Source organism: Perna viridis, chromosome 14 (genome assembly GCF_037379345.1).
Source record: "Perna viridis isolate PV_CMFRI_1.1 ecotype Kerala chromosome 14, ASM3737934v1, whole genome shotgun sequence".
In the NCBI taxonomy this organism is placed as follows: Eukaryota; Metazoa; Mollusca; class Bivalvia; order Mytilida; family Mytilidae; genus Perna; species Perna viridis.
The window spans coordinates 31,841,155-31,865,467 of NC_142458.1; the positions used below are offsets into that span (position 1 = coordinate 31,841,155).

The 24,313-nt window shown below is 34.0% G+C and overlaps 1 protein-coding gene, 1 long non-coding RNA gene and 1 pseudogene across 23 annotated transcripts in view; 2 read left to right on the forward strand and 1 right to left on the reverse strand.

Moving 5' to 3' along the window:
- The window catches only part of LOC148598999 (uncharacterized), an 88,490-nt gene extending 74,293 nt beyond the window's left edge, over window positions 1-14,197 (reverse strand). For 11 of the 22 annotated variants that reach the window (XR_015918317.1, XR_015918315.1, XR_015918335.1 and 8 more), the window contains exons 1-5: window positions 9,472-9,614; window positions 8,308-8,478; window positions 7,611-7,747; window positions 6,053-6,167; window positions 3,904-4,022 (exon numbers count right to left, since the gene is read on the reverse strand). This is a non-coding gene — a long non-coding RNA (uncharacterized LOC148598999). Of the gene's footprint in view, window positions 1-3,139; window positions 3,233-3,903; window positions 4,023-6,052; window positions 6,168-7,610; window positions 7,748-8,307; window positions 8,479-9,471; window positions 9,618-9,853; window positions 10,212-11,731; window positions 11,751-13,526; window positions 13,666-13,985 lie in introns of those variants that run through there. The other 11 variants (XR_015918313.1, XR_015918314.1, XR_015918312.1 and 8 more) reach the window with 8 other exon arrangements.
- Window positions 1-17,894, forward strand: part of LOC148598997 (microfibril-associated glycoprotein 4-like) — a 134,665-nt gene extending 116,771 nt beyond the window's left edge. The window contains exons 4-6 of the mRNA XM_088560094.1: window positions 14,554-14,718; window positions 15,533-15,644; window positions 17,389-17,894. Coding sequence (XP_088416220.1) covers window positions 14,554-14,718; window positions 15,533-15,644; window positions 17,389-17,524 — 413 coding nt within the window. The 3' untranslated portion in view covers window positions 17,525-17,894. The remainder of the gene's footprint in view (window positions 1-14,553; window positions 14,719-15,532; window positions 15,645-17,388) is intronic.
- On the forward strand, window positions 7,123-11,045 carry LOC148599000 (uncharacterized; annotated as a pseudogene).
- Window positions 17,895-24,313: the final 6,419 nt, after the last annotated feature.

Here is a 24,313-nt window from a genome sequence, read left to right on the forward strand (position 1 = left end):
AGCCTTTGACCATATAGAGGGGGAGGGTTTGGATCCAACAAAACTAGTTTAACCCCGCTGCATATTGTTTGCGCCTGTCCCAAGGCAGGAAATATAGTCGCTGGCATGTAGTTGTCTTTTTTTAAAACATTTTAGTTTCTTACCATAAATGATAAACTGATATAGTATTGAGGAAGGGCCGGACCTTTTTCGGGATGCTGGGATCAGAGGTTTTTAAGCTCAGGATTTCGGGATTTCTAAGAATTAAGCCCGGGATTTCCGGAAATAAATCCACCGGGAATCGGGATTTTAGCAGTTTTTAAGTTCCTTTGTTGTTCGGGATTTCGGGATTTAGTAAAAATAAAGTCGGGATTCCGGGATCAGACCCCCTCCAGCCCCCTTCAGTATTGTGTTCACTGATTTATCCACTTTGTTTTTATTGGGGCAATTTAGAGCTTGCTACATGGAGGAAATTTCCCACTTGTTGAAGATCATGTGGCGACCTCTAGATGTATATTTTCTCGAGCGGAAACTTTGGTTAAGTTAAGATCCACAGCGGCAGCCATTTTGAAATGGCAAAAGAATCACAAGCTTTCATCTCCTCATGCCAACGATCATTTGTTTCCAGTTTTTTTTCATTTGGTCAAGCGGTTTCCGAGAAAAAGATTTTTACATGTTTTTCTCATAGGGTCCAATGTTAAAGTAAGATCCTCAGTGGCGGCCATTTTGAATTTCCGATTGGCACCAAAATCACAAACTTACATCCCTTCATAAAAGTGAACATTTGTGTCAAGTTTTGTTTAATTTGGTCAAGTGTTTCCGAGAGGAAGATTTTTACATGTTTCTCCCATAGGGTCCAATGTTAAACTAAGATCCTCGGTGGCGGCCATCTTGAATTTCCGATCGGCACCAAAATCACAAACTTTCATCCCCTCATACCAGTGAACATTTGTGTCAAGTTTGGTTTTATTTGGCCCTGTGGTTTCAGAGAAGAAGATTGAAATGTAAAAGTTTACGGACGGACGACGGACGGACGGACGGACGGACGGACGGACGACGGACGCCAAGTGATGGCAAAAGCTCACATGGCCTTTGGCCAAGTGAGCTAAAAACTAAATTAACATGCAAGACAGTATTGGAAATGAACAAGCCTGGGCAAGAACTGCGAGATGGGTTTGAGCTTAATGAAGTAACCACAGATCCAGACAGTAGTGCATATAATGCTGCAGAAAGCATGGTCAACAAAGGTCTTACTTCAACTGAACCAGCACATTACCTCGACAAAAGACCCATGTCAGCCAACCATAGGAAGTATGTGACAAATCTGTCAAGTGTGTGTGATATAATGCCAGCTCGCTTGAAAACCCCCCCAAAAAAACACCTCCATGGGCTGTTTGCTTCTGACATAGCAGCAAGGTGACAAGCAGAATACATGACACTACAAAATTCCTGATGGGGCTCTATCAAAACTATCATATGTTACTGATGCCATAGTATCATAGTGAACTGTTCCTGTGGTAACCATTCAAAATGTTAACTTTATTTATTTGCATGTTCAAAAATTAAGAAATCTAAGACTTGGATTGAAAAAAATGCTTACTTAAAGCAGGGAAATTTTGAAATTGAATCAAATGAGAAGTCCAAACATGTTTTACAACAAATTATAAACTACCGCCTAGATAAAGTGATGCTTGCTACATATAAGTTGAGCCCCGTAATCACGCTATTAGAAGTACTGTACCAGCAAATATAAACTATGCGAGAAATTTTTCCAGTTGAATCCATATGCCAATCCATAAAGTCAACAAGGGCACTGGCAACTCTATCATCAGACTGTGTGTAGTCTGATCAAATCAGGGTCAACAGTGGCCAAGTCACTGAAAACCAGAGGCTCCTAGGAGCCTGAATCGCTCACCTGGTTGAATTTTGCCTTTCAAGGGCAATAAATTAAACAAGAAATTCCCCAACAATTTTGACTCAAGAAAACTTTGATAGGACTTATCATAAGTATCATTTCAGCAAATGAAAGTTAAAATCTATCATAGTTTTCAAGACATTGGCTGAAAACTGAAAAAATAAAAACCTGTCATTTTCCCCTGTCAAGGGCAATAACTCTTATAAGGAGGCATCTAACAACTCTTATGCCTGAAGACTTTTGTAGTCCTACAAATAAGGATCGTATCATATTTTGAAAGAATTTGGCTAAACCTAATGGTTTTGGAGATATATGTGAAAAACTACTGTCTAACCCCTTTGTTCTATTTTTATTAACGTGGACCATTTTTTTTATGGATCAAAAATCCCCACATCAGTTCTATGCAGGATACCCCAAAGAACACTCATTAGAAGTTGGGTACCAACTGGTCAAGCAGTGTCAAAGGAGAAAATTTTTTAAAGAAATAACATTAAAAATAGGAAAAAACATTGAAAAAGAGCAATAACTCCAACATGGCTTATCATATGAAAATAAAAAATTTTTAAATCAGCTAAACCTACAGTTTTGGAGATATTTGCAAAAAACTACTGTCTGACCCCTATGTTCTATTTTTAGTAACGGAGGCCTTTTTTTTTTGATGGATCAAAAATCCCCACTTCAATTCTATGCAGGATACCCCAAAGAATATTCATACAAAGTTTGGTACCAATTGGTCAAGTAGTGTGAGAGGAGAAGAGTTTTGAAAAATTGTTTAACGACGACGGACTCCAAGTGATGGCAATAGCACATATGGCCTTTGGCCAGGCGAGCTAAAAATGGCACTTTGAAGATATGGGTTCCCAGAAAACACACCTATACTAGCTGAAACTGACACACAATACAAAAAAATTCTTGTCACCATAGAACAACACAGTTTCAGCCTTCTACCCAAGCTAGAAGCTCACTAGCAGAAATGTAACAGTAAAGAAGAAACTTATAGTTTCATGATGCCTCCAAGTGATGGCAATAGCACATATGGCCTTTGGCCAGGCGAGCTAAAAATGGCACTTTGAAGATATGGGTTCCCAGAAAACACACCTATACTAGCTGAAACTGACACACAATACAAAAAAAATTCTTGTCACCATAGAACAACACAGTTTCAGCCTTCTACCCAAGCTAGAAGCTCACTAGCAGAAATGTAACAGTAAAGAAGAAACTTATAGTTTCATGATGCAAACATACTTTGTAAGACAGCAAGCAATCTAAGATCACTTGGACGAGATCCAGAGTGCCCAGGCTATCCTGGTAACTGTTCAGCCAACATGAAATGGAGTGCTACAATAGGCAATGAAGAGAGGTATTTTGAAATACTGGGTGATATGCTAAATGACCATTTATATTTGGACAATTAACAACAGATGGTGATAGTCATACGTTCAGACGATTTAGCCGGAAACAAGAAGAAAATTTAATTATCATACCTGAGAACCGTCGCGACACCAGATACTTAGCCAAATCACAAATGCGAGACTGTGACAATGCTAAATTTAATGAAATGATGCTACAGTTTGTAACTAAAACAGATTGCACAATGCTAAAAAAAAAAAACGATTTGCTTTTGACTTAAGCAACAGCTGCACAAAGGGTTCAACTTCGCTCTTAGTCTTAGGGAGTTTGCAAGAGATATGAACAAACTTGTAAACAGATTTAGCTATGCAACAGATAGTATCATTGCGTGTTATACAAGACATTGTTTAGAAAAGTACAAATCATACTCCTATGTATGTAAAGGTACTGAGCAAGATCACTGGGGCAAAGACTTTATGCCAGATGTGGAAGGAAAATGCTTGTACATGACAGAGGATGATAAGAGACTTGGGTGTAATATAATCAACATTAGATTTGGTCGGACAAACTTCGTTAAGACTCGTTTTGGGACAGTGACACTTAAGTGTGAGGCTGTAAACCGAGGCTATGGAAAGTCAGATCCAAAAGAATCCACTCACCTGAGGATCTGTTCTGCTCCTATTAATTCAAACTACTGTCTGACTACAAGTGCAAGCAGGATTAATCATGGACCAGGGGAATCTTGCCACTTCCGACAAATTTGTATCCAGTCACCAAGCTGAAAAGACAAAATGAGAAATATGAATATGATAAACAAAAGACACAAAAAATGAAAAAAAGTTAAGAATTGTTTCTACAATCAGGAATTTTACAACTTATGACTCAATACTGGATGAGCCTGGAACATATAAACAAGAGGCTCCCAGGAGCCAAAATCCCTCATCTGTTTAAATTTTTGCTTTCAATTGCAATAACTGTAACAAAATGGTGTTGGACAAGTATGACTCCATGAAGACTTTGTTAGGGCATATCATGAGGATCATTTCGTCAATCAAAAGTTTCATTCTATCTATTATAGTTTTCAAGATATTATCATATTTTTTTTTAATTCAAACTCATATTAAGTATTTACATTTCATGTCATTTAAAGACATACAATTTGTGTTATTACTAAGAGCACTGAAGATGAAATGTGTAGATTTCAGATATTTAATATCACAAATCTACATGTATTTACCATATTTGACTGCACAAGGCAAACAATAAGGGCATCTTACCATATTTGACTGCACAAGGCAAACAATAAGGGCATCATGTTAATATAGTATTAATGTATGGCTTTTTCTGTATTGGCCCTGTTACATGCCCGAGGTATTAATAATGGCCATTACAGCCATCCGAGGCTATTAATAAAAAGGGCATATTACAGGGCCAATATGGAAAAACCTTTGCATTGATACTTTTTTTAACCAACTTTATATCTATTACTGAAACATATGATTTCACCTTAATTTGAAATAAGTCTGTATCTCGATGAATCAAATATTTATGAAAATAAATCATGATGGTGTTGTTTCTAATAATCACCCCCCCCCAAAAAAAAAAAAGAAAATAATAATTAATCTCTAGTACAAGATTAAACATACCTAATAATTCAATATACTCAGTTCCAGTACCATCTTTCAACAAATTTAAATCTCCTAATCTAATTACATGTAATTGAATTAGATCACTCTTACTTAAAGTTGTCACTTATTAAAGGTAAGAAAAACTATTAATGCCCCATACTAAAATTAGTAATGCATGGCTGTGATTTCCTAGTGACCGGCTGTAGGAATTTCCAAATCGTAACTACCAGTTGTAAATGATGGGCATTTCTATACATTTTATGTTGGATAATAAAATTCTATAAAACTTTTAAAGTTTGGACAAACAGAGAAGACAAGCAATAGTTAGAATTGCAAACTAATTCTTGGTCTATTTATTAACAATTGACATTATTTCTATCTTACATCTACTCCACATGATTTTTCATTGATACATGTAGGAATTAATACACATTTGTACATATATGTAAATAAACTAAACTGGTCATTGTGCCCTGTACAAGTAATACAAATGTACACTCTCCCTTGCATAACTACTATTTATCCTGTCACATAATATGTGTCTGAACAAGGTTTAATTTAATATATATACATGTATCTTCATATGTAGACTGCTCTATTTAGGTTACAGACCACCAATTCAACCAATGAGCATTTGGAACGTACGCAAAAATAGTTCTACGCAGAAATTACCCCTGTTCCTCATAGTGCTGTGAAAAAAGTTCTCATCTCATTTAAAAAATTTAAACAGTTTCTGAAAGGAAAAACATTTCTGTACATTTTATAGGTGCATTTTGCTTCTTGTGATGTGAAGCCTAATCTCCATAATGATTTCTAAATATACCCCTATCTTGTGAAAACACTGGGATTTCCCATGCTATTTATAGACACTTCACTTCCGGTGACCAGTACTGCACTGCAAGTCAGCTAACCCCACATGCCATTCAGAGGATTGTGAGCTGGCATATGTAGAATCATGCTGATATATAGTCCTCTGCAGGTTAAAGTTAAGGTAAAGTCCAGAGAAGCCATTGAATATTGTGAAATTAGCATAGAAGCCTATGGGAAGTGGAATTAGTGGTTTTTAGCCTCTACTGTTATTGGATGAATATATATATAATAAGGTTAAGATTATGTTTTGTAAAAATAAATTCATCTTTTCTGATAGTTTTCAAGCCTTTTCCTATTTTTTTTTACTTACATTTATTTCAAACAGTGAATGTGATTTTTAAAAACTTCAGGAAACACATGGATGTATGTACAGGTACGTGTATCTCCGTTGTTCCACTGTTGCTGTTGTCAAGAACCTACCTCGCCTGGGAAAAAAATATAACTCCAAATGTATTATCCACATCAAAGCATAGCTTTTCCATGATAGGAAAGGCAATCATTGTCTTATTTGCAGCTGTCAGCTGTGTCTGAATTTTGTTTATGTTACATGATATGTGTAAAATATTCCCATCATCCATCGAGAACTGCAATAGGATACAAGAGTACAATTATTCGTAATGCATTTTCCATAGGGTACCTATGTAGTTTGAAAATTAATTTCAACAAAACCACACAAATTAGCAGAAAATGGGTTTCAGTTCCTAAAACTAGAAAAGCATACTTTTTATTTGCATAAAAAAAAAAGTATATGGTCATGCGGCAAAAGTTGATCGAAATTTCAGTTGTTATGGACTCTTGAAAATTCAGCACAAAATACACTGGAAAAAAATGAAGCACCTAGATTTCATTTATGAGAAATCATTTCAACCCTATAACAAATTATTAATTATTACCAAAATAAAATCAATCATAAATGGGTAAGTTTTGAAATGAAAATAAATTTCAAGCCATATCCAACCAATCAGGTACCACCTTGTATTCAGTACTCAGTACCATGTTGGAGTAAAAAAGTTCCCGGTAGAATGTAAACAAATAATTGCGCATTTGTATCCTATCAAAACATGAAGCGGTTAAGAATCAGTACTCAAGTTCGCATTTATAAAGCACATCTTAACACAAGTACAGAAACCAAGTTAGGTGAAAATCTGTTAAAGTTTAGTCGAGATATTCCCTTTTTAGGTTGGAGTGCGAGTTTGCGGCCAGTGCTGAAAAATTTCCACAGAAAGCAAAAATCAAAAATTAAAAATGGAAAATTTCTTGTTAAAATATCTTAGAAATTATTCTCACTTATGTTTTCCAACACTTTAAGCAATACTCCTTTTATGCATGTACAAGTTGAAATCTAAATTTATTAAGGGTAGAATCTACCCTTTTAATAGTAAAAATACAAAAAAAATGGAAAAAAGGTTCAAAACTTTCTAAATTAAGTGAAATGAAGATCCACTTTCTAACTTTATCATGTAATTTTTAATCGTTGGTGATAAGAGGTACCAGAATGACAGCAACAAATTTTGCTTGTCATCATAATAACTATAGAAGAGCCATGAGATCATCAAATGGCATCTTTGAAGAATTTTATATGTTTGAAGGGGGGCACCTGTTGTTTATCCTGTAAATAGTGCAAAGACTGAACTTTTCACATCAACCTGTACTGCAAAACAAGTGTATAAAATAAAGTTGCATCAGAGCACATCAACACTTATCAATGCTAAATTAACAGAGTCAACATTTCAAATTTATAAAATGTCAGGATTCAAAAAAGGAAATAAATACACATTTAAATCTGGGAATTTACCTCACAAAAAAGCAAGGACTAAACTTTCAACAGTGAAAAGTGACTTAGAAACACCTAAATACATTAGACTTACAAGGAAAACTCATGAACTGGTTGTTAATGATCCATACACTGATCCTGAGGAGAAGGCAGAGCGGTCCAGTTGTGCGGCCCAGTTACTGCGACCAAAATCTAAATCTGTTCCTGTTGCTAGGAAATCTAAGAAAGGAGCTAAAAAAAAAAAGGTAGGACATGTAATAATAAATAATGTAATTAACTTACAATCAAACAGCTTATTAATGTAGATTAAAAAAAAAAAATAAACAATATATGCCATATGTGCACAATTTTCAAACTATTCAGTTTTTCCTTAAAACTTGCTAATTTATTTCCAAGAACACAAATTCTTGCACTTTGTATAGTAATTAACCTTTATTTAAGTTATAAAGTAGGAAAAAATCAACTAGATATCAGCCAAATGTACATAAATGCTCCATTAAAAAAAAATATTAAAATTAAGGGGGAGATAACTGTAAATTGCATTTGAATATAGAAATAACTTTAGTGTTAGTAGGACATAAAATATGGTTTCTTCTCTTATTTTCAGGTTGAATTCTGATTCCCACAGAGTGCTGTGCCTTTACAAGTCAGAAAACATGTGGAATTGCGCATTTAGAGAGCATATGATGAAAAGTCCAGACTGTGATGGTATTTTACTATACGATTTGGACATAGAAGAAAAAAGAGGTTTCTCATCAAGATTTCGACTTATTTGCGCATCGTTTAAATACTTTTCGAAGATGTATACACAGTATGAGGAACTTGAAACCGGCAGACCGGGTAGAAAACCCTCAAAACTAACAACTGGTGTACTAGTTGGCCTGAGTCAGACTCCAATTTGTCCTACAAGCTTGTGCAAAATCTTTCTAAGTGGCAATATCTCAACTCCAGCAGCCTCTAGCCTGCAAAGAAGGACAAATAAAGTATATAAAAACATTGTACAAGTTGTAAAAAAAGACATGAAAAGAAGAAGGGAAGAATTAGTTGAAATAAACCGCCTCCGAGGAAAGAAAAATCCAAGATGTATTAGTGTTCAAATGGATGGCATGTACAGCAACAGACCCAACCCAGGAATTGGACGCACACCGTTCCAACAAGCTAATCAGCTGAAAATGTAACAAAAAAACATAAAATTGTTAATTTGGTTGACAAAAATAAGCTCTGTTCAGAGCATTCTTCTTCGATATTGATTTTTGACTCAGGCCAACTCCAGTCTGAATGTACTGATGAATGCAGTGCTAATATTCCAATGGTGAAGAGCATTGGTGATGAATATGCATGGGCCAGGGAGTGCCTTGAAGACCTTTTAAAAGACAACATAGAAGTAGACTATTTAGTTACTGACCCAGACAGTTCAGCTTACAGAGCTGCAGTTGATTTGTATGAGGAGGGAAAATCAAAAACTGAGCCTCAGCATTTCATTGATACCAGGCATTTGTCGGAAAATATGCGGAAAAGTGTGGAAAAAGACAAAAGTCTCCTAAAAATCATACCAGCACGGACACAAAAGCAATGCCAAAAGCTACTGAATAACTTTGCAACAGACTTAACTGAAAGGTGCAATTCTGAAGTTGCTGTATGTACTAAGCAATTCGGAGGAAATTTTAAAAGAGTTAAATCAAAGATGTCTCATACAGTTGATGCAGTTATACGGTGCTACATGGGAAAACATGACTTATGCAAGAAACATTCTTTTGTATGTGGCAAGAGTGAGTGGCTCAAGAAGAGAAGTCTACTACCAAAGACATTCAAAATCATGCATACCCATGAAAACATGGATTTTATTCGTATCGCAGTAAATAAGTGCCTCGGACCAAAAGCACTTGAGAAGACCAGGCTTAATATGAACACTGACTTTGTCGAGGGTGTGAATCATAGCATAAGGCGTTCCTTACCTTCAAATGTAATGTACAAAAAGAACTATTCTGGAAGGGCACACTCAGCCATCCATAGTGTAAATCTTGGTCCAGGTGAATCCATCCTTGAGTTGTGTAGTGCCTTACACTGTGACATTCCAGTTGGGAGTACAGCTTACCAGGCTCTAAAAAGTGTGCAGAAATTAGACATTTTACAAAAGCAGCATAAGCAAACAATGGAATACAAGAAATATAGAGGTGAAAAACGTGAAAAACTGTACAAACTCAGGGATGTCATTAGAAGCCAGCAGCCGGCAAAAATCGCCGCCTACTCTTTCAAACGTCGCCGGCTACTTTCGTACCCCACAAAAATAAAATTCATTAAATATTCTTCAAGACCCTCTTTATATAATATACTGACAATATTCATCCACAAATATTAAAGATTGCACTTGAATGACGCATCGGTGTGACTTTAATGTATTGTTCGGTTGCTAAAATAAATAGTCCGCGTTTTTTCCCTGTTTCTAAATATAGACTTTCTTATTTTTACTGAACTAAAAATACTTCGTTTCCGGTCAGCAAAAAGCAACATGTCGGGCCGTAAAAGGTCAAAGCCTGTGACACAGGGACAATCATCTATCTGTAGTTGTTTGTCACCAGGGCCAGCTAAGGCCAAAAAGACAGACAGTGACAATGGTAGATATAAATTAACAATCATATTATTGATGATATTTAATATCTTATTTTAATTCGATAAAATACTAGCAAGGTCATTGGGTATGACAAGTGCCATTTTTGTCAAAACAAAATTTTCAACAAGATTGGATCGATTGATGGTTCAAGCATGTAATGAGAGAAAAGATTGATATGGGAGTGGTTAATTATGCTAGTTAGCAAAACAATTTAGAAAAAAAAAATAATTAAAAGCTCAAATTATTTATAATTACTTTGTTGTCACTTGTCTTAAGTGGAAAAAAGAAGGGTCTATGCAATGGGGAACTTTTCAATAATAAACAATTTGTTCAAAATTTCTAAAAAATATCACATTTTTTAGGCTTAACAAACAGAAACTTGTATAAAAATTGTAATCTTATTGTCCTGTACAATGGCCCAGGAGAGCCCTAGAATGCAGGATATTGCACCATTTACCCCAGAGCTTACGGGGGCCGCTCGCGGCCCCCGGACCCCCTGCCATAATGGGCGGGTTCGCCACCTACTTTATCTAATTAGCCAGCTACTTAAAAACTTAGTGACATCACTGAAACTGTATGAAAAATTAAGTGAAATTATTGCGTATGAGAAAAACTCGCTACTGAAAAGTGAAAAAGAACAGAAACCTTCTTCTCGAAACAAACACACAGACCATTCCTACAGTGTAAAAAAAAGAAAAAGAGAATTTCTGTTAGAAAATAGTTTTTATATTAATAAAATGAAATATTAAACAATATGGTTTGTGTGATTTTGAGCAGAGGCCTTGACTTTTGCAGTGAATTCTCTCCTGGTTAAACTCATGTTGTTATATGGCTATGTGGTCTGGCTTGACACACAGTTTCTCATGGCAGATATGGCTGCACTCTTTGTCATTAAAAGATTTTTGAAAATCATCCCTTGTGATCCTATGCCTTATCATGTAGGAAAGCCTGTGTGCAGTCTCCCTTTTGCCCTCTCGATCAGGCCATTTCACTACTAGGACCCCATAACCTGACTTGGACTTCCGTGCCCCTATCCATTCAATGCATCCCTTCTCATTGCCCATTAAAATAGCCTTTTTGAAAAACTTTTTCTCAATATCAGCCCAAAAAGCATCAATTTTGAAAAAAAAAGAATGATCAAAGTCACCACAGAGTTTGCAGGAAAGCTAAGCACCAAAAAACAGTGATGAAGAAAAAAAGTGAATGTGATAGTACACATTCTCTATAGGATACAAGAGCGCAATTATTAGTAATGCATTTTCCATAGGGTACCTATGTAGTTTGAAAATTAATTTCATGTAGTGTATGAACCACAACATATCAATGCAAGTATGATGGCATTCGATTGTTTTCTTGTAAAAAAAATGCCATCCCTTTAATACTGTCCTGTCATTCTGACAACTGGAAAATCAATGAAGCGTTCTTCTCCTTAGCAAAAAATCCCTATCACTATCAGTATCTTAACACCCTTGCGTTTTAACATTGCCTAGAGAAAAAGAGGCAATGGAAATTAAGATAACCATAATCCATATTGGAGGGCTTGGCCTCAGGTCACCAAGAGGCTTATCTCTAAATCAATCCTTTAGCTAATATGGTCCACATACAAAATTAGTCCATATTTCCTCTGACCCTGCAACTCTCCTCTTTTTCATTTGGATATTGATATGTAGGGTTGGGTCAGAACGATGTGTTATACAAAAAATTGGAGATTCAGCGGTACCACAGAGTACAGCCCTTCAACCGCTTGCAATGACTTTCAAGTTGAAATTGTGCATGTCACACCTACCTAGTTCGTGGATCGTTATGGTGTATCCATCTGCACCATGAAAACTGATTTATTCAACGGGTCATAGTTTTCCTTTCCTCTTTTGTCTACCCAGACTTGACTTTTTATGAGCAACTCCGCAGGTGTTTCTAGAAAAGCAGAGGACGCTTACCCTACTGGTGCACCTGGTCCATGCTCCCAATTTTTAGTGGAGTCCGAGTTTTTCACTTGCTTTTGTTACTTAGTATGTATGATTTTAGTTACTCTATCAGTGTGAGAAACCATTTTTCCCCAACTTGCCATTCTGGCTAGTGGAATATTGATCTTGCTAGTCAAATATAAATTCAACTACCCACATTTTCTTTTTTTTTTCTGTACTATCATCTTTTTTCTCTTGGATTTGACTATCTCCTGTCTTTCTGCAACTATCTTTTCATTTGTTTTTAAATTTATCAAAAACTTTTCCATTTTCGAATATACCCTCCCATTTAAGTTTTTCAAGTACTTTACAGTAACAAAATAAGTACTCCATTTCTTGTTCATTTTTATTTTAGCAATAAACAACTAATTTGCAAGGTAACAAATCTTAAATTACCAAGATAATTTCGTTTAAATACTAATACGAGATCAGGACCGTCGCCTAGGTTTTGGCGCATCCCATTTACCAGAAATTAAAATGGCAGATCGTAAACAATGCTTTACAAGTCAATAAAATTGTGCATATCATGCCAAAATTCACTTGAAATATTCAAGCTAAACTTCTTAAAATGAAGGGAACATATTTATAATGTATGATGTTAAGGGATGTTTTACTAAGTAACCTGTTGGCTGGTTAACTTTCCTTGGACCTTGCCAATCAATTGATGGTCGCCAAATTGACGAGTGTAAGCAAATGAGAACTCGCCAAAATACACATCTACTCGTATTTGGCGAGCGGTTGTTTTCCACACTGCTCTATGTTCTTTGTTGTGAATGTCTGTTTTCCATATCTAGTCTTTGTCCCTAGATTACATTCTTTTTATTACCAATATAACCTTGGTTCCCTTGATTACTCTTTGATTCTGGAATCATTTTCCTGTATGCTAATACCAAATTAACTACAAGAATTACATTATGGAAGGAACAGAGCAGAAACGATTTTTAAGACTGGAATCTAACAGAATATTTCAAAATTCCACAGAAAACTCACGTGTGTACTACCCTTCCGTTCCAAAAGTAACATGCTCTCTTTTACGGTTCAAAAATTTTAAAACATTTTAAATGTCAACAAAACTGGGTCTCAAATGGAAAATGATCAAAACTTCAAAAAAAAAAGGTAATTTTTGTAGCAAATTTGGTATCAGCATACAGGAAAATGATCCTGGAATCAAACTAGGTAGATATGACATGCACAATTTCAACTTGATTCTTGAAAGTTGTTACAAATACAAGCAGTTGAAGGGCGGTACTCCGCGGTACCACTGTTTCTCCAACTTTTTGTATGGCACATCATTCTGACCCCAACCCGACATATCAATATCCAAATAAAAAGAAGAGGGTTGCAGTGTCAGAGGAAATTTGGACCAATACAAAATGACCTGAAATGTTTTTAAAATGGACGTCCTTGTTTTGAATGTAGGTTAGTGAGGTCTTACCGCTGATGAATCTGCGAGAGCAGTGTACATTTTGTAAGTCAGCAAAAATTACACTATGACGATTTCAAAAGTTGTACAGAGCTTATATTTCCTGTTTGATTTATCGACTTTAAATAAGGTTTACTTGACTTGATTACCTACCTGTACTGCCATTACACATTCAAATCGTCTCGGGTCTTAATTATCCTTAATTATGAAAAGGTCCGATAAATTCCTTATAGCAAAAGGATGGTTACCTGTTTGGAATGACTTATGTTCGGATAACAGTCAGAAAAAAAAAACGCATATGGGTGTGGCTATCGTTCGAGGTTCTGTTGTGGAACATTCAAGTCCCAAATAATCGTAGAATTTTTCATGAGAAAATTTTGCTCTTCAATCCTTTGAATAAGTGTCTTTCTTTATTGAAATGGTGGTAAAATCTCAACGAAAATGCTGCTGTTGATAATGTATTACACTTACCCTAAAAATGAACCTCTTTTCCTGGTTCCCCCAACATATCCATGTTTCAAAACAACTTTTTTCACTTGAGTATTATATAATAAGGGCGAAATTTGATGGGGAGAATTTTTTTTTCATCAAATTAAACTTAAAATACAACTGACCAATCGATTGACCAGCAAAAAATTACACTATATAACCTCCGATATTAAAAAAATGCCTCATAACTTAATCAATATTTTCGACCAAACAAATTCTACTAACGTCGGAAAATATCGTATTCGCCCAAAACGGCCAGGGCGCATATATATATATATATATATATATATATATTTATTTATTTATGTATATTCAAAATGAGCAAAATCGAAAAAAAACTAATTTGAAACAGTTTTCATTTTTCTTTCAAACAGACGACTTTTTTCAGGTTTTATTTATTATTCAGTACTAATTGTTTGCATAGAACAACAATGATTCCATGGCAAGCTGTTGTGATCCGTTAGTCAAAATTGGCAAGTATTCTAAGTAAATGCGCTGATTGTATGCTATCAACAAAAATGCATAATAATGTTATAACATTATAAAACAGGAAATGACATACTACACACACTCACTTCTCGACAATCGTATACATTACGTTTTGATATGAAGGATTTTTCTGGGACTTGTGCCTTCGCTGAATATACTACTTTTATTGTCAATAACGAGGCTACGAAGTACAAGTTGACTGCTGGTGGATTCACGGGGAACGTAGGTAAGATGAAATGCAATAAAACCTTGTCGTTTCTTTGTTTATTTACATCTGAATAGATTTAGAAATATTTATAAATTGAATGTGTTCATGACCAAATTGTCAGAGAATGAAAATGATTAAATCACAGTGGATTGATTAATTACTGGTTATTGTAGTAACATATGTTTTCGAAAACTGAAATGCAACTTTCTGCGACATTACAACTGAAAAAAGCAGCCTAGGCAGTATATGCGGACGAAAGCACTTTACTAGCAAAACACTGTTTCAACTACACATAAAAGTAGTTTTGATGAATAATATGGCCTTAGTACAATTCGGAAAATGAATACTAACCCTGGTTATGTTCTGACAAAAATAGATATTCGAAACATTGGGTGGTTGTATTATATTTGCTTAGATTGCATGTGGGCACTTTTATATGATGCAATTTAGAAAGATACTAAAATATTATGGACTCTGTTCATCTTTGAATGATCAGGAAGCAGAATGTATAAAACATTCCCACACGTTAATATATTCCAGAATAAAACCACGTGGTGTCAGACCCCTTCTAAAATTCCAAAACAGAATGACGACAAAACTTAAAAAACAGGTTTGTGTCTCCGATGCACAATATGGCCTTCGTCAGAAGATGAAATGAATAACAATCATAGTTAAGTTGTTACTAAAATAGATCATCGAAACATTGAGTGATTGTATTAGATTTGCGTATAATAGATATGGGAACGTTCATATTATTAAGACAATTTTGCAGTAGGAAACAAAAATGATAAAAGACTTAACAAAACAAAGAAAAATATGAGTTTTCTTATAGGTGATTCTCTGAAAGCTAGCAATGGCAGTATGTTTTCTACGTATGATTCTGACAACGATGCTTCCCATGGTAATTGTGCAAATGGATGGAAAGGTGGTTGGTGGTTCTTTAGGTATGAACCTAAATGTCGTCTAAATAACAGTAAAAAAATCAGTCTCCGAATGTGAAAACGATGCAGAATATAACATTAAACAAAAAAGAACAGAAATTTTGAAACACAACAAATGCATCATCGTATAACACATTTTAAATTATTTAATACGGACAGAGATCACCAAAAAGTTTTCAATAAGTGTAAACGCACCTTCAGGCAAGATCTGAAAGGTCCCGACAGTATACGTAATTAATAAAATCCATGTCAATAGAACAATGGCACTCCTTAAAAAAACTAACAAGTCAAATAACGCCGCGAGTACACATTAATGACCTGCATTGACATTAGGGCGAATCGGATTCATTTCTATTTGATCATAGCAAGGATTTACAAAAAGAAAATGTATTTCTCGGTGAACGTGCTTACACAACAACACGACAATTCCAAATCATAGAAAAATGAGTTTAATCAAACATATCAGAATTACATACATCTCCTCATATATCCAACATAATAGTAATAACTACAAGGACTATTTTGATGTTAACATAAGAATTAAATACAAATTAAATTAATTAGTGTTTTGTTCATTTCAGCCGCGAAATTATAAAATTAAAAAGACCCAAAATTATTTGTGTGGGTAAGAAAATATCAAACATACCACGTAACAAAAATGTTCTTAGATCAGACTATGTTTCATTTATTATTGCGAAAGTTGCTTTTGGAAGAATATTCAAGGAAACCAAGGTTATAGCGGTAATCAAAAGAATGTAATCCTGGGGACAAAGACCAGATATGGATAACAGACATACACAACAAAGAACATAAAGTAACCAAAATCATACATACAAAGTAACAAAAGCAAATAAGCAACTCGGAGTCCACTAAAAACTGGGAGCATGGACCAGTTGCACCGGTAGGGTAAGCGTCCTCTGTTTTTCTAGAAACACCCGCAGAGTTGCTTATAGAACGTCAAGTCCGTGGTAGACAAACGAGGAAAGGAAAACTATGACCCGTTGAATAAATAGGTTTTCATGGTGCTGATGGATACGCCATAACGATCCATGAGTTCATGATGACGACCATAAAACTGCTGTAGTGATGACTTCAATTTTGTAACAACATAACCCTCTTCCAGAAGCCTATTTGTTAGAATTCTAGCGCGATACAAAAAGTCTGTGTAGTTTCGGCAAGCTCTGGCATAACGTATGAGTTGTGATATGAACACTCCATACGCAGGTGTCGAAGGGATGTTGCCACAGATGAAAGGAAAGTTGACGAAAATATTTTTTTCAATATGAGGATTATATTTTTATATTTAAAAATCAAATTTTTAGAAATATGGTTCGTTTATCATATTCCTTTTTCCACAGAATAATTTTCAACTTTTTATACAGTTTTCTATTTCTTGATATAAATTTTGAATAATAGTTTGTGATCCAAGATTAACATATTTTTTTTCTATATTCTTTGTTAAAAATAAAGTGTACTTTAAAAGTTATAAACTGATGTTTGACTTCCATGTCACCTTAGATAAATAATATCAACATATATTAACTAGCTACACGGACTCTAAAGGGAAATTGTCCACACCTTTCATTATTTTATCTCCTAAGTAAATTTGTTATTTTGATATTTTATTTTTTAAGCTTTTTCGTGCTTTTAATCGCATTTTATTCAAATCGTGGAACATACAGAGGAGGCCTTCGACTCGTGTAAGACAGACTTGCATTAAGTACACCTTAGGATATCTTAATTTCAGGTGCGGCCAATGTAACCCTAATGGGCCATATAGCCAGATAGAGATAAATAACAGCTGGTCGACAATGCATTGGAACAGTTGGCATCCTAAAACACAACTGAAAACAATTGAAATGAAAATCAAACCGCAAACATAATTGAGAATTAAATATTGTTGACTGCGTACCATGTGTTAGTGGTGATCGTTGATCAAGTCATAACTGTTTCACATTTCATTCATTCTATTCTCGAGGCGGATTATGATTATGGACAATTAGACAACAACCGAAAAGCGTCATGGTAACACAGTTTGAATCGGATTGAAAATGTAAACATTGTGATGCTGAATTTGAATATCTTATTTGAAACATTCAATTTTTTTTAAGCAACTGTTGTTTAGGAGGCGATTGAGTAATGCATTGGAATTTTAGATTTTAATTTTTTAATTATCGGAAAAACCGTATAATAACCTAGTTACTTAGCAATTATTATTAATGTAAAAATCATTAAAAGAAAATCTCATCTTAAGTCTTTTCAGTTTTAATTTTCATCATGGGTCAAGCAAGCATTATATAAGGTTCGAAAGTACAACAAAAGAGAATTAAAAGACTAACGTGGAAGAAAAAAAGGAATGCAAAATAGTCAGTGGAAGTATTTAAAAGTAACAACAAGAAAAAAGATACAACAAAAAATAACAATTTGTGTATCCCAGGCCAACTTAAACACAGTAAAAAGAAGTTGAACAGAAAAATGGAAACTGGTGTGAACTAGACAAAATCAAGAATATATTTTTTTATGGTTTTTGTTTTTGTTGTTTTTGTTTTTGTTTTGTTTTGTGTTTTTGTTTATATTCATACTTGTTTTGAAAGTTTGATGATTAGAATAAACAAAACTAAAAAAAAACAAAAACAAACAGTTAAAAAACAGAAAGCATTCGTGGAGTTATTATTTACCTTAACGAAAATATAACAAAATGACTTGTAATGTATTAAAGAAACCACGTCAAGTATTGAACAAAACTAATTAAACTAGCCAAGCCATAAAACATTGTGATTGATTGCTGTTGAACACACAGCATGAATATTGAACAATGGACAACTTTGAAATAATAAAGAACGTTTAACTATCTATATTGTTTTAAATATTATTCTAGTAGTATGCTTATAATAAAGTTATACCTTAACATTAAGTGCATTTTTCTCTAGGAACAATGTGTCTATAGAACGTGTTATTAGGCTAACACATATTTAGTTGTGAGGTTATATTTATACCTACACATCATAATTGCTATTAAAGAACCGGCACAAATCTTTTAAAAACGACTGAACATTTTTTTTGTTAATTACCACTCGTCCTTAGAATTGTGTACTACTCGTCCTTAGAATTGTGTACTACTCGTCCTTAGAATTGTGTACTACTCGTCCTTAGAATTATGTGCTATGTTAGTTCTGGGAAGGAATAAAACAATTGAAAACCAAATACATGTAGTTATCGTGAACGTCAACTAAACAACACCCAACACTCCATGGTATTAAAAAGAAGACAAATGAAATAGAACAGAGACACAAATGATGTAAAATGCCAATTCTTTCGAAAACGTTAGCAACATTCTCAAAAAATATTTTAAAGAAATTAAACAATTAATCCATAGTAAAATCATATTGATTCCCTATATTATTGAAAACTGCAAGTTTAATAAAAAAAAAGTTGCATGAATGAAATAACCTCTGTTAATGTACTTTAGGTACCACCACAATCTTCCCATATTTAAATTTTCTTTATTTCTGTGCATGTTATTACATTAATATAGTACATCTTCTGACAACTTGTAAAGAAAATTCACCGTGCATGTTTTAAACAATAATGGCAAACATTTTTTTTTTAAATCTCAATATTTGGCCAAATTGAACCATGTCTGGTATTTAAGTGTCATTATTTGTTACAAATTATTTATATTAACAACTTACTATTAAGTCAATTGCGCTTCTACAGAATTAATTAATCAGGTTGGCCATGAAATTATTATTCTGTTGATAATCAAATAATGTATTCAAATCATAAGCTTGTTATTTTTTTTTAATTTCGCGGATACAGTTAAACGATAGATAAATATTTATTCATAAAATTTGGATATAGCAAGAGGCTAAGCAAACTCATCCATCTCTTTCCCACCGTCACACTTTTAAAGATCATTCAAAAACGACTATATGAATATGTTGATTTAGGAAGAAACTGGTGCGATAACAAGAACGAATTTTGACTCTCCACAGCAGGTTATTGGATAAGTAATCATGTACTTAGATTTTATACCATTTAGAGAAAGCATTGTCCAACCGCTTTTAGACTGACATTTCTGGTTGGCATTCGTTTTCACTTTCCTATTCCACATACAATCCTCGTCATTTTCTTTTGACACTTGACCAGTACAAGGTTAGTACCGATGATAAATCCATCGTCTTGAAAAAAAAAATAAATCAGCACGACACTTACAGTCAAACAATTAATAGAAAATGGAACACATTTGACAAAACGGAACAAATGCACCATCGTATAACTCCGAAAAAGACAGTTCATAGTTACAAAAATTATTAAGCTCTGAATGGCACTGACAACAGAAGTGATAAACTCCACGGTAACAGAATGATGACACTTCTTTAAAATTAACAATAGTCATACAGATAAACTTAAGAAAATATCAAAATATCGTAATCATGCTAATCATTCATAATACCAGCTCTATTCTGCAACTCTTCTATAACAGCTTCACAAATTCATTTTCATGTCACGTATTTCGAGAGATGTTCTATGTTTCCTATACAATTTTAAGGGAGAGGGCGGGAGTATAGCCAAGTGATATGCTTTTTCCGTATGTATCAAAACGCCAAATAGACTGCAAATACATATTGAACCTGTGTTTCATATCGAATGCGTTTGCACATCCTTGCATAATTACGATTAACTCCTAGAAACTATTTAATGCTGAAGCTTTTTTAACTAAAGGTTAACTACCATCATTGACTTTATACAATTCAGGGTTTTTGTTATGCAATTGTAAAATTTTCAGTTACTGCCTTTTTCAATCTCATAAAACAACAGAGGAAATTGCAGAAAAATGTCAGCACATGAATCAAAATCTTCTATTGTTGTCATTAGTGTTGTGCTTCGATTTTCAGTTTCATGCCGGAACATTATTCATCTTTAGTGGCTTTTCTTATTTTGAAGTGGTTATAATACGTTGAAAACAATATACGTTTCTTAACCTGTGTACAGAGGTAACTTTTAATGAATACAATATAAAGAGAATGGATATGGTGAATCTGTCAATAAGGAAACAAACTCATCGGGTTGAAAATGTCACATGAAAAGTCTCGTATTTTTTTAAAATATATATATAACGTCCTTTGTATCTGAACAATTCTTTTTAAGGCCTTAAAAAGACACAGAAAATGATTTATTAATGATTTTCATTGTCCATGATTGGTATTTGCCTAAAAGGCTTTTCAGTGTCTTGCTTTTAACCTAACGAATCAATATATCACTTGTCTGTGTCGGTTTGTAATACTTTGAAACGGAAGTAAGATAAACATTTAATAGATTGATGCTTTTATTCGTTCTTTTATCGTCATTTTCTCAGTAAAAGACTTCTAACAAGTAGCTAATACAAGCTTCTGGAACAGGTTTATGTTGCTACAAGATTGAAGTGATAATTATAGAAGTTTTATGGTCGTCATCATGGACTGGTTGATCGTTACGGTGTATTAATCTGCACCATGAAAATGGATTTGTTAAACGAAATATAGTTTTCTTTTCGTCTTTCGTCTACACCGGCCGGACTTGACTTTTTATGAACATCTCAGCGGGTGTTTCAAGAAAAGCAGAGGATGCTTACCATATCGGTGCATCTGGTCCGTGCTCCCAGTTTTTGTTGGAGTCCGGATTACTCATTTAATTGTGTTACCTTTTATGTATTATATTGGTTTCTTTATGGTCTTTGTTTATTTGTTTGTTTGTTTGTTTGTTTGTTTGTTTTTTTTTTTTTGGTCTTATATGTTAGAATATTGGTTCATTTCATAACTGTGTCACACAAAAAAAGACACGTACAATGATTTCTGAGGCAGCACCAACGGTGACAGTGTTTTCCAGTTCTCTTTAGTAAACTTATATCAACAAGTTTTTTTTATGAAATTTTTATGTGTTTGAAGGTCTGTGATAACACACACACATGTATATGCTACAAATCTATTTGGCATTCTCAGTTCAGTGTATAAGTGTGATATAAAAATTTCAAATTCAGCGATTTCGCCATCCTTTATAAAAAGATTTTCCTTGTCTGTAGTTCCAATGTATTTGAAGAATATAAATGATATATATAATAAAAATCATGGCAATGTTAGCATTATATCTCTTTATCATATATTTCTAAATTATCTTATCAATATGTTTTGGTTCTGTTGAAACTATAAGGTCATACAACATCGACTTGACGTCGGTCAAGTTACAGAGAAACTTGACGGAGTACAAGAGTGAATTTGGACTCCCGACACACATTATATTGATTGATTGATTGATTGATGTTTAACGCCAAACTGACAATATTCAGGCAAATTCCGAGCGATGAAAAAATAAACATGAAATGATGATGAAATCAAACAAAAAAGAATGTAACGCAAGGATAATACAGTCGAATAATTTGGATTACCAGCAGAAATGGAGAGAGGTTGGTAAAACGGTGGAAAATATGTTTAGAATGTTAGTGATATCGGAATAAAACAAATTGTTGCAACAAAAATATCACCGCCATTTACAATGAGGTAGGTTTTTTTTTTTTTTTTTGTTGTTGTTCATTCGAGAGTCAAATCGCAACCAACGGAGAATGATAGCCAAGATTTCAATGTATATGTATGCCAAATTTAAAAACAAAATCGCGAGGGCACATGTTGTTGTACTTTAATTGCGCATGGCCCTTTGAACCCTTCAGGAAAATCATGTTTTTTTATTCCGAAATAAAAACTCAAGAAATTAGACACGGAAGTAGACATTTGTCCAAGTTAGGAGCTGTTTTGTTTTCTAATACGACAATGAGTCCGTGCATAGCCTAAAATTGTTTAAATTTTAATATTAATTGACAAAGAACAACTTATGTAATTGCATATTTCTGGGAAATTATTTTCAAAGCGCCTAGCAACAACAACAACAAAATCAGCCATCTCAAATTACCCTCAGCAAGAAAATGTCATTCTTTCTGTCCTGTAATTATGGCGCTTTTCTATTATTTTTGATTTATTGAATCGAAAAATATCGCCCAAATGTTAATTATTTTCTACAGGAACCCTTTGTGCCTTGTGTCGGGGGCTGCATTATTGTTGCTAGACCGTTAACGTAATACACTCACTAGCAATGGCAGATGCCACAGGTCGAGCAGGACAAAGGTTATAGTGATAATCAAAAGAATGTAGAACGTCCTTGTTTTCTGTTTTCACGGTTTGGTCTTGTATTCCTTTTTTAGCATATTTTATTTGTACCATTGTATACGCTCCGGTATTTTGTTTCCAATTTTGTCATTTCAAGTATTGATTATTTTTAGCCTTTTCGATTCGAAGTATCAAACTTATATCATAATTTATTTTCTTTCTTTTCAATTTTTTTTTTCTGTAAAGCTCTTTTGTGTTGATATAAATAAACGAATTGTAACAGGAACAAAATGAAACAAGACCATTAAATGTTCTTTAATTGCACGTCTAATATTACGAATATATTTAGCAGAGGAATAGTTATATAACTGACATATATACAAAAGAGCATTTTCTATAAAACAGTAGTTTGAAAAGTATTATAGCCTTGAGAAATAAAACGTTGATCTGTGGTATATTTATGTCGCTAAAATGATTAACACATCATAATTAATGGCAAAATTGTAAGTACAACATTGTTCGACTGCTGCGAATGAGTATTTATTTTTGTTGCTGTTGCGGGGACCTGGTAAATAAGAGAAGGGATTAGTTCTAAAGGAAATGTCTTACCAAAATTATATACTTCTATCCGGTCTACATTATCAATATATAAATATATTATTCTTTGGCAAATCATTGAGTTGCAAACAGGAGGTATGAAGATCCTGGATTTGCAAGGAAGAACAACTTGACAAATAGAACAGCAAGTACTCAACTTGTCAAACGAGTCAAATCTGCAACATAGCTTTACCCAAAAATCGTACTTGTTTGATTTTTGTTTTTTTTGTTTTGTTTTGATTTGTGAAGCATATGCAGCAGGCCACTTGCAATTGAGGAATGGCGTTTGAAACTATTACAGAAATATTAACACGTTAAAGATGACTTTAGGAAAATACAGCGGGCAGCCTTTGATTAAAATGTTCTTACTATATATGATAACATTAAACAAAACGGCAAAATGCGATATGCACTTCTTTTGAAAACTTGTGAAGCGTACGAAAACATATCAAAGTACAATATATCCTGATATCATCTGTTACAAGAACGTAAGTAACTCTTCGGAAGAAGATATGATTTCTTTAGAGAATAATTTGCTGATCTGTATAACGAAACTTCAAGTGACAGTCATGACTTAGAATTAAAGCACAGAGGAAAATCGTCCTATCTTAATCATACAAACCTGACAGTGATTTTGGCTGGTGGTGGTTTTACAGAACATGAAGTAAGTAAATTATTAAAGCGCCACAAATCCAGTTGGTGTGACCAAATTCATTAAAAACATTTCACATATGGCAGCAGTTGGGTTTTACGATTTCTGAGTATTTTTTATCTAATACTGTAATGTCGTGTGGACACATCCCCAGTCTTGGAAAAAATGGATTTATCGTTCCGTTATTCAAGGGAAGTTGAAAACCGGTAATCCTCCAATTTAGTATATTATCATGTTCCTTAAAATTGTTCAAACAAGTGGTTAAATCATACTACTATTCCCAGTAA